We start from the raw sequence: 14,754 nt of genomic DNA on the forward strand, positions 1-14,754 counted from the left end.
TACACAAATTTCTGTTTATTTAGATAAAGATTATTCTAAAATAGTGAACGGCATTTATGCTTAGATATCAATAACGTATAATAATATCACTTTGTATCAATATTTTTTGTATAAAAAAATTAACTTCCTAATAGGCAAATTACTATCTTACTAAGTTCTTAATGTTTAGATATTTAATTAGCACTTAAAATTATTGATTGGCCAGTTTTCAACTATAAATGAAACTCTAATATACATTGTTATTTTGGATAAACGGCAATTATATTCTAGCAAATAAAGTCATAATTAAGTTGCTCGTTTATTATTGATAACTTTGACCTTATACCATCAACGGTTTAATTCATTTCATTTGGAATTTAGGATGTGTCGATTTCATTATCTTAATTGAAAAAAATATTACTAGATTATCCAATTTTCTCAGAAATTGATAAAAAACCATCATCAAATTTAATTATTCCTTCAAAAAGTGTTATATATTCCTGTTATTGAGATTGAGGTAGCTCTAGCAATGCTTACTACGTTTATTTTATGATTGATTCATCGAAGTCTTTCACCTAACTTTAAATCTAACTAAATTCTTTATATAATACCTTATTTTTAGTTAAAATCTTAAATATTAATTTACAGTTTTAACTAAAAACACTAAGTATAAATAAATGATTTTAATACTCGTTCGATTATTATATTTGACTAATTTATTCTTCAGAGAAGTCTGTATCTTTATACAAATTTTTCAGTAAAATAACTAACTTTTTAAGAGGTAGGTCTCTGTGTCTAGCAATGTCTAAATAAAATGTTTGCATTTTTACAAAAAGCAATTAAAGAATATAAAGTTATATAATAATACAATGTTTAACTTTAGATATATTATAAACTTAAGTCACTTTAGTAACAGATTTTAGTCCTAAATATACTGAATATACTCTTGAATAATATTGTCTACTTCTTTTACATCCTCTTCAATTCTATCTGGCAACTCATCAAACGTATTACTCTAAGCGGTATTATTTTAATTTTAACTTAATGCGTCATATTGCGTTTTAATAATTTCCCAATTTACAACTTTGTACTACGATTCGATTCCAAATATCGAAACTGGATAAACTGATAACATTTTAGGCAAAATAGGTGAAAATTAATCTAAAGTTTATTACCCAATTGAATTATATCCTACCAAGACAGCTCCCATCTATGAGCAACTAACACAAGATGGTACACAACCACCTGATTCACTTCCAAACGCACTATATTTTTATAAAATTCGTCCAACACTTCCAACAGCATATAAATCGCCGCCATAAGAGGAGAAATATCCTATTTAGCCAATTTTTGCCATCTTACAACCACCAGGTAACAAACTTTTATGTACTGGCAAATCATAATCTTGCATCAGCATCCCTCGGTCATCGTAAAGCTAAACTTATCCAAAGCCTGACTGGACCAACAAATTTAATGTGTTTTTTCGTGTTCTGAGTACAATAAAACTACGCAAAGCTGGTAAAAGCTGAACAATACGTTTTTCTTCCACTTAATTATTATAGTCTAGTACCGTAAACTTTACAACACCCTAATTATCTGCACTAATGATCATCCATTTTTTACCAATTTCTTCAACTTATAAGCAGTTAACATAATGTGCATGTTAGTTAACAATTTATGAAGAAATTTTTGAATTTTCGTACCGTAAAAGTGTTAGATTGCAGTTCAATCCTGCAATTAAAAGTCTAAAATTGGTCATAGGAAATTTAAAATCTAATTCACTAGTATGAATGAGTGATGTAAAAACATGACTTAAAGGAAGTTTCAGGAATTCTAAATCGTATACACAGAGACCTTCTGTATGAAAATAAACTTAAAGCTAATTGGTTATATCAATTTAATCCTATAAATCTTATAATTGAAGTATTTAATTTAAATCTGACCCTACGCTTTTAATCTACTTAGTGAGTATCTATAAACCAATTAAATCTCTACTAATACTACCATAACAATAGCTGAAATTTAGAGAAATCTTATCCTTTAAAAATGTTTCAATAAGCCCTTATAATGGAGATTTTATATTTAATTTTAACTACTTTTTAACATCTTCCACAGCTTATGAAGCGTCTCCAAATTGCTTCCAAAAGTGGAACCCATAAAAAACGAACATTGATACGTCAAAAATTATAACTGTTCCATCAGCTGAACATGATGCTAGATAGTTCCCACAGTCGCTAAAAGCCATCTTATACACGTACCCAAAATGTGTTCCAAGGGAAACAATCAATTAACTATTCGTTATATTAAATAAAACTATATTATACAGTCCTGAATCGACCAAAACAGCGGCTGCAGCGAGAGCAACATTTCCACACTTCGCATTTGCTAGTGCAGAAACTGAATTTGACGTAAAAAATGTACACTAAGCTTTATTTTATATTTGCTATACTTGCTATTTAATTTGTTACTCAAAAGAAACAGATTAATTGATAAACCCAGCAGAAGAATTAAAAAGATCGTCCATAGTCTAAATAGCTAAAGGATCAATAGTATTAATTATTGAATACTAATTAGATGCTACAGATTATTCTACCTCTTAATTTAGTTCTTCAATAAATTTCTGACTAGCTAATTCTTTTGAGAACGGGCATAATTAAATACCAATAGAATCTTTAACAAGAAATTCGTCAGCTGGCTTAAAACCTGTTTTAATAGTAATAACCCCGATTTATTTGCGATATGTATTGTTGTTAAAAACTAGTTATAATTCCTCTATTTGACGTATTTAGTCAAATTTAATATTCTTTGGGTCTTCAATTAAATAACTTTTTATTTCTCTAATATTATATTTATATAGATTAAATTCTATTTTTTGATCCAAAACTAAATTGGAAATTTTACAGATCATATAACTGATAATAGGTGGATTTGGATAGTTCCAACTTGGAATTTAAAATATTTCGAGAAGTATGAAATAATTTTATAAATTTTCTTTTTTATCAAAAATCATTAATCTTTCATTTCCAAAGTCACAGTAACTACTATTTCCTATTGGAAAATTGGATGATTCAGCTAATAAACCATTGGAATCTTTGAAATTACTCATTGCTGCGAACATTTGAGGCTAAGAAGCAATTGGTTAGATTTAAGCTGATATCTCAGAGGTGAGACTTTAAAGATTGGTTGTATTTTCATATTAAAGCGTCGATGGGAAAGTTTTATAAAATTTTGGAGCCAATTAAATGTTTTTGTCGATAATTTTCATTTTCACTAAAATTTAATTAAGAGAACTGTGGTTTAAAAGATTGTTAGGAATGTATAAGTTCTATAAATCTAAATAAAAGATGTCATACTCTGATGGAAGTTAAAGGATTGGAGATGGAGGGCTTTAAATTATATTAACAACTTGAGATTATTTTGGAATTTATGGAGATATTGCTTCTTTAGGAGTATTATCTATAGGATTCGTATAATTTTATTGATCTTAAACTAGTTATACAACGTTAGTTTTAGTTGGAGCTTTGAGTTTTTTACTCATTAAATATATTAATGATTTGTAATTTAATTATTAATTATATAATAATTTATATCACACTTCACTTTTCCTTTTATGTTTGATGAGCTTTAGTCTTATTTCAATGATTTTATTTAAGGGCCTATTCAATTAGAATAACAGTAGATTTTTAACATACCAGATGTTGATTCTTTGTATAATTAAATATTAAATCAAATTGAAGCTTTTGATGAGGAGTTTTTGAAAATCTAAGATACTAGTGTAAATGAGCCCGCCGAAGAATAATTTGTGAATGAAGAATAATAAAATGAATAATCAGTAGAAATAGGTGAAGAAGAATTTGGAGCTGAAGAAGAGAATCTAGAATCTAACTTTAACGCCTTTGATCCCAATAATAACTAAAATGAGGCAGCTTTGGCGTTAGAAATGGGAGAATCGGAATCAGAATCAGAAGTATAACTTACTCCGTACTAAGAATCAAGATAGAAATTGATTAAACTAATTTCGTAAACTGAGGAAGCGTTGGTAGCCCCAAAAGATTGGAAATTTTCAGGTGAAGTTACATCTGCACAGAGGCCGGAAGATGCATTATTGCATGATATGCCAGAATTTGATGTTAAAAGGAAGCTTCCATTAGAAATTGATGCTTAAATTAATGCATAAATTGAAGAATTAATTAAACTCAGAATTTTAGATAAAAAGTTTGACAATCCTGTTTATATATAAAATATTATGGAAAAAGAAAAAGAGAAGGTTTCATTTAGTAAATCAGCAAAAGCACTTGGCGATGTTATTGACATAGAAGTATAAGGTTAAAGAGTTGAGTTAACAGCTGCAATTAAAGAATTAAGAAACGAGGTTAAATAAGCAGTTTAAGAGCTTGAAGCTGAGCTTCGCAGTTATTTTGTGTAATACATGATCGTGAAGTGATTCATTCCATCAAATGGCTTAATTATTGTCGTAACTAATTATTCTCAATGATGAGTAATTCTATATAGTTTTTAAGAGAATTAATCTAATTTTTATTAGTGGACTTTTTTAATTTAAGTTATTATATTTCCTATTTAATCGTTTAATTAATAAAATTTCTTTTAAACTCATTTAGCTTAAGTTTATCTTCAACGAAAATAGAATCAAACTATATGGATGTAGTGGAATCATTGATTTTAAGATCTAATTTTTTCATGTATGTTGTAGGTTCAAATCTCTATAATTTATTTACTGAATGGTTCAGATATTCTTGAAGAAACCCTTTATTTAGTAAAAACTGATTTTATAAATTACTAATTTATCCGATTGATAACTTTAACGAAACTGTCTATAACTTTTAATCTAATTCAATTATTTTGTTCATTAAACACATTTCATGTGCTTGAGCCATTTGCAATAGTTATAACTCTATTTACTTCATTTTTGAAATTCAATATGTAATAAATAAGATATAATATAAATCAAATTATCAGCTTAGATGATATGTTAATTAACATTTCATGAACAAGCATATCTTATTAGACTATGCACTTTCTTGCAACTAATTCTTAAATTATTGTTTCTTTATTTCCACGCCCTTACTATAATCCTTGTATGAAACTTTATATATGCTATTATGTAATTTTACAGCCACTCAAATCTAACTTTTCAAATTTTTCAAATTTTTTAATGCATCTACCTATATATATTCCTAATTACAGCCAAGCAGATCTTGAAGATATTTACGCATCTTACAAACTTAATTACTGTAAGTATATATTAGTAGAATCTAGTAAATACAACAAACACAACACTCCAGTTTACTTAATTTAAAGCTAGTTAATATGCAATGCTTTCAAATTTTTAATCTTATGAAGTTAATCAGCTAATACTATTACGCCTTTATTTAGTGTCAAATTATCACTAATTTCTACTACTAATAGCTACTACTAAATAACTTGAATTGCAAATAATTTTGAAATTTCTCCTATCCATTACAAAGAAGAAAACTCATTCTATACTAAACTAAATCTAGACACCATTAAATTTTTCTTTATTGTGGTTATCATCGGAACAAATGGATCATATGGAGTTCCTTATCCTCCTCTAAAATATCGTAAAACTCCATGTTCTTAATTACAATTTTATGAATATTTCCATGTTTTAATCCTAATTTAATTATTTGTCTATACTGTATTAATACAAAATATGCCTGATTCGGGATCAAATTCAAAAGTATGGATGAGCGATAAAATCAAGGCTCTAAGCGATAAATTCGTTAATTTTTCTTTAATAAATTCAAAATCATGAAATGTTTAACCATTATTAGAGTCTAATATATCATCTATTTTCTTTATTAGGGAAATTGAAGGACTAACACAACATTTAATACAATTATTGAAATATATTTGTTTAAATAATTCTAAAGTCGAACTGGACATAATTCTATAGTTTCTTACTGGCTAAAATGCTGTATTTAGTAAAGCACTTTACTAACAATAATTAATATATTAAAATATGGCAGATGCAATATTGACATTTTTAAATCTTATTTACAAAGTTTCTCTAACATTCAAAATATCATTAGTAGCTAAAATTTCAGACTCAGTATCAGGTTAAACTAATACAGGATCATCAATATATTTGTGGCTTTGATCAATTTTAAATTGAACTATTTTTTCAAAACTTTTATTAGATTTTCCTTCCTCTAATAGCTTAGATACAATTGGTAAATCTATTTTCTTTGTAGTATTAACAACAAAATCACGTATTTTAGCTGATAAAGGTTATTCTTAGATAAATTATGTAGTAGTATCATTAACGATTAAAGGCTTTAATTACTATATTACCGATCTTAATTATTTTTTAATTATAATATTAATTTCATTATCACCAAAATAATTTGCAGTAAAATATTCAAAAGGGAAAAATAGATATGCATTACCCAATTCTTAATCTATTAAAGTTATTCCATCATACGATAACCCTAAAAATGATGTCCAATTTTAAGTAATATCCAAAACGGGATAAAAAACTAGATTTATATAAGGAGATTTGACGATAAGTTATATAAACTTTAAATGCAAATCATGCAATTAGTTAGATTCTACATAGGTTTCTACTCTTACTCTATTTAATAAATATACATGTGTAGCTCTTTATTTTTCTGGGACTAACATGCTAACATCATCAACGATACTTGCATCTAATACTTAAATTTATTTCAAAATTGTAAGAATCTGTATATTTAGCACGTCGGAACATATCCATTTTGAAGTTTAATACATTTTAAATGCATAAGTAAAACATTATAGTAATATAAACGAATCTTTAATCTTTAAACTATCAATTAAATTGAGGCGTACAGGTTTAATTGTTAAATGATTATCTTAAATAATTTCTGCATCCAATGTAATCAAAATTCCATTTTAAAATAGTTAAAAAATAAATAAATCTTACAAATTGTATTATATATTTATTAACTTAAGTATTTTGCAACTTTACATTGGAAGTTAAGCATTAATTTCTGTAATTGTCGCATCTGGCCAAATCAATTTCATATTTACTAATAATTATAATAATATAATATTTAATAGTATAAACTTATTTAATATATTACTACTTATGATATAATAAATATAATAATTATATCCTTGAAATGAAAGAATAATTAATTAATATTATAATTAGTACACTTCATTTTGACTGTATCTCATCTATGCTTAAATCAAGAAAATAAGAACTTGTAAGTTTTTGCTGCTAATAAATATCAAAATAGATTTTTCTTAATTCAAAAATTTTAGCATACCAAAATAATAAGATTTACGCAATTAAGTATGCGGATGCTACTTTAGGTCTACTATCATCTCTTAACTTTAAGCAAAATTCTAATATATAGTTACTTAATTTATTTAAAGCTAATTTAAATAATTTTTCAGCGCAACTATTACCATTCATGTTTCTTCCTAGTTTTTAATTGCCTCTTCCTTCTCCATTGACTGAGCATAAAGAGAAATTGGAATTTATTGAAGATGCTAAGCTCTATGTAAAAATTCAGAAATTACTTTTTAAAGATAAATTATACTAACATTTTTCTATGTAAAAGTTGTGGATTTTAATCGGAGTTACTTAAAAATATGAAGACTTTATTATTGACGAAAAATTTATACTATTGTTATTTAAAGTCTAATATTAAGAGCATGATAGAATTACTTCAAAATTATCAAAACTCTAATATCTTTAAAATGAATTTTTATATTAAAATCCATAAAGTAATTAATGTAAAAAGCTTCCTGATAATATTAACCCAGAATTAATCTCCTTAGTTGAAGATTTATATAGATCTGATGAGTTAAAATTGTTTGACTCATTTTCAGGTCCTCTTTATTCAAGTTAGAAGCCAAAAGAAAACCTAACATTGTTTTAAACTTTAGGTTCTGGATTTCTTTAGTAATGTGCTATATCAGATTGTATTTATGAAGCTTCCTTATTATAATAAATATTTATTAAAATTTTACAATTTTTGAGAGCTATACCAGGGGAAAAAATAAATTTTATCGCGTTGATTACTAAAAGAATAGTATTTTAAACATTGGTTGGCTAAATTTTTTCAACCAAGCTAAAGATTCAATCAATTTTTACAATTCCATTTCTTGTATTATCAGATGTTAGAATTTACTCTGGTTTCGAGGTTTATAATACATTTTTAAATCTTAGCTAATCATATCCATAAATTAATAAGATTGTTGAAAATTTGTAGGTTTTTCCAAATAGTTTTGACATATTAATGAAAAATTATACAGATTAAGAGATATTAGATATAGGATAACATAATATACTCCAATTATGCTAATACAATATTCCATTATAGAATTTCAAGTAAAAAAGGAACCTATAAGACGAATGTATGTAAATTTTTGATTAATAGCAATTTTAATTTTACCTTGATTAGATAAAAACATAATGACATAAATTTATTATATAAAATATAATATATATTATTTTGAATTAAATGTATATTATATTTACTCTTTTAGTTTCCTGTCCAGAGATCTCGTTAACTTATAATGTTGAGTATAACATAATATAAACAAAATTGAAATGTGATGTTACTACTGGAATTGATATACTAATATAAAATTCATAGTTTAAATATGAAGCTCATAATACTGATATTGCAATTCCACTGATGTATCCTACTACTTAATTTAAACCATCACAATACTTGACTCTAGTATAAGTTAATGGCTTTGCTTAATCTGCAAATTTTACTATTTTAAGCGATTAAACATAAATTTGTTTTAATTCTCGTATTCTCTATTCAAGGAAAAATAATTATATGGTTATTTTTATTATGGATACTTGTTAATTAACAGACTAAATCATTGATGTATAATTAGAAAGAAGTGGGATCATATTGGATTTCACCAAGCACAATGATTCCGTCTATCAGATCTCAGATTTAAATTCTTTAGAGATATTATTAGATGAGGTCAAATTTGATTAAACTACTGAACTAAATATTAAATTTTACCTTTCAAAGTATTATTCGATCTAAACAACTTAAATATTTATTGAAGAAAATTTGAAACTCTCATAGATTTTAGATGATACATATTAAATAAACTATTTTACTCATGATATAATAACATTTACAGAAGATACAATTATAATTAAGGCTGCTATAAATAGTAATTTTAATGTCATACCAGTTAAATATACATTAACATTGATAAATAAAAACTTTCAATTTATATACACATAGGTAGATAATATTATTAAAAATCAATATTTATTTAAGTGTGAAAACTGTTTATCAAAAGTATTTTTCGGTAGTAAAACTCTTATTGTAGACTCTGCGTTGCTAATCATATAAGAAGGGGATAATTTAATTTATTATTAGCTATAATAGCTTTTATATGGAATTAAATCAATTAATGCCACGATATATAAATCTACTTTTACAGTGTATATTTCAACGTAGAACAATATAATAAATTGTTTAGATCTGGATGACAGTAAATTGTATATTGGAAGTAAAAGTTATGTTATTGATGCGTAAAACTATTCGAACGAAACATTCAAGGTTAGTTTCATCTTAAGCATAGATATGCTGAAGTAAATTAAAAATAACAAATATAAAGATTTATTTTTTAGTTTTATGTAGATTTTATTTCCAATTGTTAAAATTGAAATAGTATCCATATCTAGAGTATATTGTTATATTCCTATAGTTATTTTATCTTTAGTAACAGCAATACTAATTATCTTTAAATGAGTGATATATATTTTAATATATTAACGTATACTATATAAAAATGCAAATAATAAAGCTTAATACTAAATCTTACTAAAATGGGAGAATAAAATACTACAGTAACTAATTAGAGTATTTTAACACTATTTTAATTAGTTCTAATAATAATAAAGATAAAATATATGAAAAGCATTTGTTATTATAAATTGCAAATTATATTTCACTTTAACCAAGTAATTTCATTGCAGTTAGTAAGTATTTTGAGTCATTAATTCATTACAATTCTAATGATGGATTATTATTGGTATAGTAATGTATTATCGACAATATTAGAGATTATTCACAGCTTCATATTTAGTAGATTCTTAACTATTGTTATTAAGTTTCTGATGATAAATTTAATATTCGGCTACTGTTTTCTATAGTATAAACTTAGCAATCATTTAACTTCATACTATATGAAACTAATCTTATTAAATAGAATTATTTACAGTATACAACTACACAGTAAACTATAAGTCATCTTGCTAATATTTTTGCCGAAAAATGTAAAAATATTATACAATATTAAGATTTACTAATTTTACTTAAGAAAACGAATATGATGGTTTAACATTTTTCTTTATTGCTCTTATGTGAGTCATTACAATTTGAATCAATCGAATTTATAATAACTGATGTGTTCTAAAAATAATATTTACAAATTTCTAATCCGTTTAATGACGATATCACAGAAGAAATTATTTTTCATAATTTCAACCTCATAGACTGTAAACTATTAACAATTTCACTATTATATGGTGTTTATAAATTTAATATAAATAAATAAAATAAAGCTTAAAATATCTATTAAGCGTTATTATTAATTTATTAATTTAGTACAGTAGCCCGATACGATTAGTGCTATATTATTATTGAGCTAATATATTTACTTACTGAAACACATAAAAATCTTAGTATATAACCTTAAATAATTAATTCAATAGTTTTAATTTCTTAGAAAATAAATTTATAGTCAAATTAAAAAATTAAGTAGATATTATAGTAAGCGAATGAAATATTTACCGACACAATATTTAAAAGTAGTGTAATTTATGTATAAGACTATGTTTAATTGTTAATAAAATATGACATAATAGATTATAAGTAATAATATTTTTATTTTATTGCTAGTCAACAATATTTAACTCTTGAATATTCTCCTTAATTGTTTAATGAGCTCATAGGATCTTTAACCTTACCTCATTCATGTTAGTTAATCAGGACAATAATGTTGAATACTTTTGATTAGTAACTTACTGAAAGATCAATATAATAACTTATCCAATAAATTGATAATTTATATTGTACTTAGAAATAATTAAGAATACTCTTATCTTGTAATGATATGAGATAAGATATGTAAATTAATAATTACAACTACACTTATTAACATAATGATATTAAAAATCTTGTTTAAGACTTATTGGTATTAGGTTTTTAAAAAGCAGCGTAGTTATTAATTGTTACTCTTTATAAGTATTATTCCTTGTTAGATTTTATTTATTATCCATTAATTGACCTTAATTGTATACAAGTATCTAGTATTTAGATTTAATATATGCTTTGTTTGATCTAGTATAATTGGGTTGAAGTTCTTTAAATAAATATTTTTTAATTTAAAGATCTATTAACTAAAATAAAATCAATTGAGAATATTCTTGATCCATTGTTAATTGATAAGTGTTTACTAGTTATTTAAAGTGATAACTTTTCAGTAATAACTTACGAATAAAAGAAGGATATAAAATTATGCTTTTCTATAATTATGCATAATTTAGTATAAATATTGTGCCTTAATGAATCTAAATCGTTTTAGACAAAATACATTGACCAATAGTAGACTAAAGGGTAAATTTATCTTTTATTAGATAGTTTTTCTAAATATTAACATATTTAAACTAAATAAATACTCGATAATATTTGTTTCTTTTGTCTAAGTTCAGAGTGTTATTAACTGAGCTTTTAAAACTATATGGTTATTAATAAGCGATAATATTATTACAAAAAAGTACTAACAATTCCATAAATTATATTACTAATATAAACTCAGGAAAGTAACTTTGTTGAATTAGCTATAAGCTATTATTATAATAAACCAGAATTAATTTATCCATATTTAACTATAATTTTGTTACAGTTCACTAAAAATATATAATTTCAGTAATTATTTAGGCAACTTTCTGCATGTCAAACAAATTTCACAAAGATACTACAACCATACATCAAAACAGTTTAAGAAATTGTTGATAGTGTTGCTTTTAAATAAAATATAGCTCCTTTTACTTTACCATAAGATAACTCTGTATATGAAAATTTAATCAAGTTATCGGAAGATTTGGTGAAAATTCCAGATAATGAACGGAACAATTACGCTAGTAATTATATTAAAACCATCAAAATAAATTAAGAATTTCTCATTTCTGATCCATCAATCAAACTTCTATCAATAGATTCTGTAAAATGCTTAAAATCGCATGCAAAAGTTCCATTACTTTTTTCAGTCACTACATCAGCTGGTAAAATATAATTTATCATTAAAGCAAACGATTCAGTCTTACAAGACCACATTATTATGTTAATATTAGCATAAATGCAAAAATAATTAATTAACCAGGATATTTATGGAACCATCTACGGGATTATCCCCTTAGGCCGTAATTCAGGTTTTATCGAAGTTGTTAGGAATTCTAACTCTTTAGATGAAATTGGGAACCGTTCAGAAAATTTTTTAATTGATTATTTTAAGAAAGAGATGACACAGGAGGACTAAAAAAATTTTGTTCACTCTTTTGCTTTTTCTGCTATTTCATAGTATGTTTTGTAGTTCAAAGACCGTCATAATGGTAATATTATGATAAAATAAAATGGGATAATTTTGGATATTGACTTCGGATTTTTACTTGAAATTGCACCAGGAGGAGTTTTTTCAATAGAAAAAGCACCATTTAAGTATACAAGTGGATTTAGTAAGGTAATAACGGATGAAGATGAATTCAGAAAATTGTTTATAATTGGAATGTTCTATTTTAGGTATTTTATTGGAGATGTTGTTGTTACTCTTAAAGAAGTTTGCGGTATCATACCATGTTTGAAGAACGTTGATTCACTGAGAAAATTACAAGATCGCTTGTATATAGATTTAAATATTTAAGAATTTATCAAAAAATGTGAATAACTGATTGATGAGAGTAAGGAAAACATAGCTAGTGTGCTATATGATAAATTTTAGGCTAGATAGAACGAAATCAATTACTGAAATTTAATTATTAATTATTATATAGTATATAATGTATTTTTATTAATTAGTAATATGCTAAAAATTCATATTCCGCCTTTAGTATTTAAAGAAATTAATTATAGCTAGCTATCATTTTCGTTATAGATTGATTACAAAGATTAATTTGATATTAATTATTAAAAAAAGTACATACAAAAATTTGATAGAATCACAACTGAAGTAAATTAGATATTTAGGCATCTTGAAACCAATTTTATAATACTTACAATTATTATTTAGTTAGATAACAATTTAAATAAATATATTAAAACCGAACTAATGATAAAATAATTTAATACGAAGTTCTAGCATCATTATAATGATGCATATATTTAATTAACTATAAATTTAGAATAAGAAAATGATTTTAAATTTAAAAAATGTCTGATGATGAATTTATGCTAAGTACTTCCACTTAATTACTCTAATATTATATTCTTTTAAGATTAATACAAAGAATTTATATTTAATCAGGGGTTGGAAATTGTTAAAATTCCAGTTATACCTCCAGTTATTATTATAATTTATGATAAAAATTTTATTATACAGTATAAATTAGCTTTAGATTGTATTCATATTGGATTTCATAATATTAATATTGATATGTTAAAATTATTTTTATCATTTAGTAAATATTTACTACATGATATATAGAACACAAAATATAAATTAAACCTAAAATATAAATAATTTGGAATAAATTCTTTATAAATAGAGACTATTATTAATAAAACAACTATAGTAAATGATAAATATATTATATAGCTCAAACCTAATAATTCTTTTATAACTTGTAACTAATAATATTATTAAACGTTAATAGATATTAATTATGTGTATGATGGTTAGGTATTCATTCCATTCTCGGACTACAATCCTGAGGAATATAGTTTTATAGGTTATGATACATAAAATTAATAATAATTTAATATATCTACACTAAAAGAATCAATAAAGTAATCGCAGGATCCGTAGAAAGAAATACTTATTGACTCATACAGTATTCATAAAAAGATAAATAAATAACTATTGTCACCAATTAGTATAAACAAACAAGAAAGATCCATATTCTAGTAGTCTGAGATGGACTTTGTATAAATTAATTCCACGGTTAGATAATCTACGCCATAGTTATTTTAAGATTTACAGTAAAATACTAGATCAAAATCAAATAATTTAGAGTAAGGAAAAATTTAAAAGAAACCCCAAATGTCAGGCACAGATTCATTATCTGAAAAATAATCTTACATTATAAAATAGAAATAACTGAAATAACAATTTACGTTTATACCATAGGTTAAATACAAATCCGAAATGCAAAAAATCATAAACTTATCACCAGAGATTTCTTTCAAATAAAAATATGAGCTTATGCTTGAAAATTAGAAGTAATAAAGATTAATTAGACTATAATAACTCTAAAAAACTATTTAATAAACTTAATATTAACTATAATAAGGAGGTTTATAATTGTCTGGCACCAAGTTAGACTAGTAAATAGAATAACATGAACTAGTATAACAAGATAGAGATTAGCTACTGCAAAGGATAACTATGTCATAATATAAAGTAGAGCAATTAAAACGTGATGAGATAGAGCAAATTAGACAATAATTTTATTAGAATCTATATGATGAAAAAGAGACAAGTTATATTAACTTAAACAATAATAAAAAATTGTAGTGAATATTATATTAGGTTTCAATTTTATTTCTA

General features: G+C 24.5%; 7 protein-coding genes across 7 annotated transcripts; 3 read left to right on the top strand and 4 right to left on the bottom strand. All coding sequences in view use genetic code 6, as the record gives it.

Moving 5' to 3' along the window:
* Positions 1-86: 86 nt before the first annotated feature.
* On the bottom strand, positions 87-803 carry SS50377_21129 (uncharacterized protein; the record flags this gene model as incomplete). Its single annotated transcript, XM_067905066.1, has 1 exon — positions 87-803. One exon carries the CDS (start codon positions 801-803, stop codon positions 87-89), a length of 717 nt encoding a protein of 238 aa, XP_067768548.1.
* A 77-nt stretch (positions 804-880) lies between these two features.
* On the bottom strand, positions 881-3,517 carry SS50377_21130 (WD domain, G-beta repeat-containing protein; the record flags this gene model as incomplete). Its single annotated transcript, XM_067905067.1, has 1 exon — positions 881-3,517. One exon carries the CDS (start codon positions 3,515-3,517, stop codon positions 881-883), a length of 2,637 nt encoding a protein of 878 aa, XP_067768549.1.
* A 72-nt stretch (positions 3,518-3,589) lies between these two features.
* SS50377_21131 (U3 small nucleolar ribonucleoprotein MPP10) lies at positions 3,590-4,423 on the top strand (the record flags this gene model as incomplete). Its single annotated transcript, XM_067905068.1, has 1 exon — positions 3,590-4,423. The coding sequence occupies one exon, from the start codon at positions 3,590-3,592 to the stop codon at positions 4,421-4,423; it is 834 nt and encodes a 277-aa protein (XP_067768550.1).
* A 521-nt stretch (positions 4,424-4,944) lies between these two features.
* On the bottom strand, positions 4,945-6,750 carry SS50377_21132 (uncharacterized protein; the record flags this gene model as incomplete). Its single annotated transcript, XM_067905069.1, has 1 exon — positions 4,945-6,750. One exon carries the CDS (start codon positions 6,748-6,750, stop codon positions 4,945-4,947), a length of 1,806 nt encoding a protein of 601 aa, XP_067768551.1.
* A 5,198-nt stretch (positions 6,751-11,948) lies between these two features.
* Positions 11,949-12,329, bottom strand: SS50377_21133 (uncharacterized protein; the record flags this gene model as incomplete). Its single annotated transcript, XM_067905070.1, has 1 exon — positions 11,949-12,329. One exon carries the CDS (start codon positions 12,327-12,329, stop codon positions 11,949-11,951), a length of 381 nt encoding a protein of 126 aa, XP_067768552.1.
* Positions 12,330-12,351: 22 nt separating this feature from the next.
* SS50377_21134 (putative Phosphatidylinositol 4-kinase) lies at positions 12,352-13,017 on the top strand (the record flags this gene model as incomplete). The annotated part of the gene is made up of 1 exon (XM_067905071.1): positions 12,352-13,017. One exon carries the CDS (start codon positions 12,352-12,354, stop codon positions 13,015-13,017), a length of 666 nt encoding a protein of 221 aa, XP_067768553.1.
* A 1,230-nt stretch (positions 13,018-14,247) lies between these two features.
* On the top strand, positions 14,248-14,724 carry SS50377_21135 (uncharacterized protein; the record flags this gene model as incomplete). Its single annotated transcript, XM_067905072.1, has 1 exon — positions 14,248-14,724. The coding sequence occupies one exon, from the start codon at positions 14,248-14,250 to the stop codon at positions 14,722-14,724; it is 477 nt and encodes a 158-aa protein (XP_067768554.1).
* Positions 14,725-14,754: the final 30 nt, after the last annotated feature.

Source organism: Spironucleus salmonicida, chromosome 1, assembly GCF_000497125.1.
Source record: "Spironucleus salmonicida strain ATCC 50377 chromosome 1, whole genome shotgun sequence".
Lineage (NCBI taxonomy): Eukaryota > Fornicata > Diplomonadida > Hexamitidae > Spironucleus > Spironucleus salmonicida.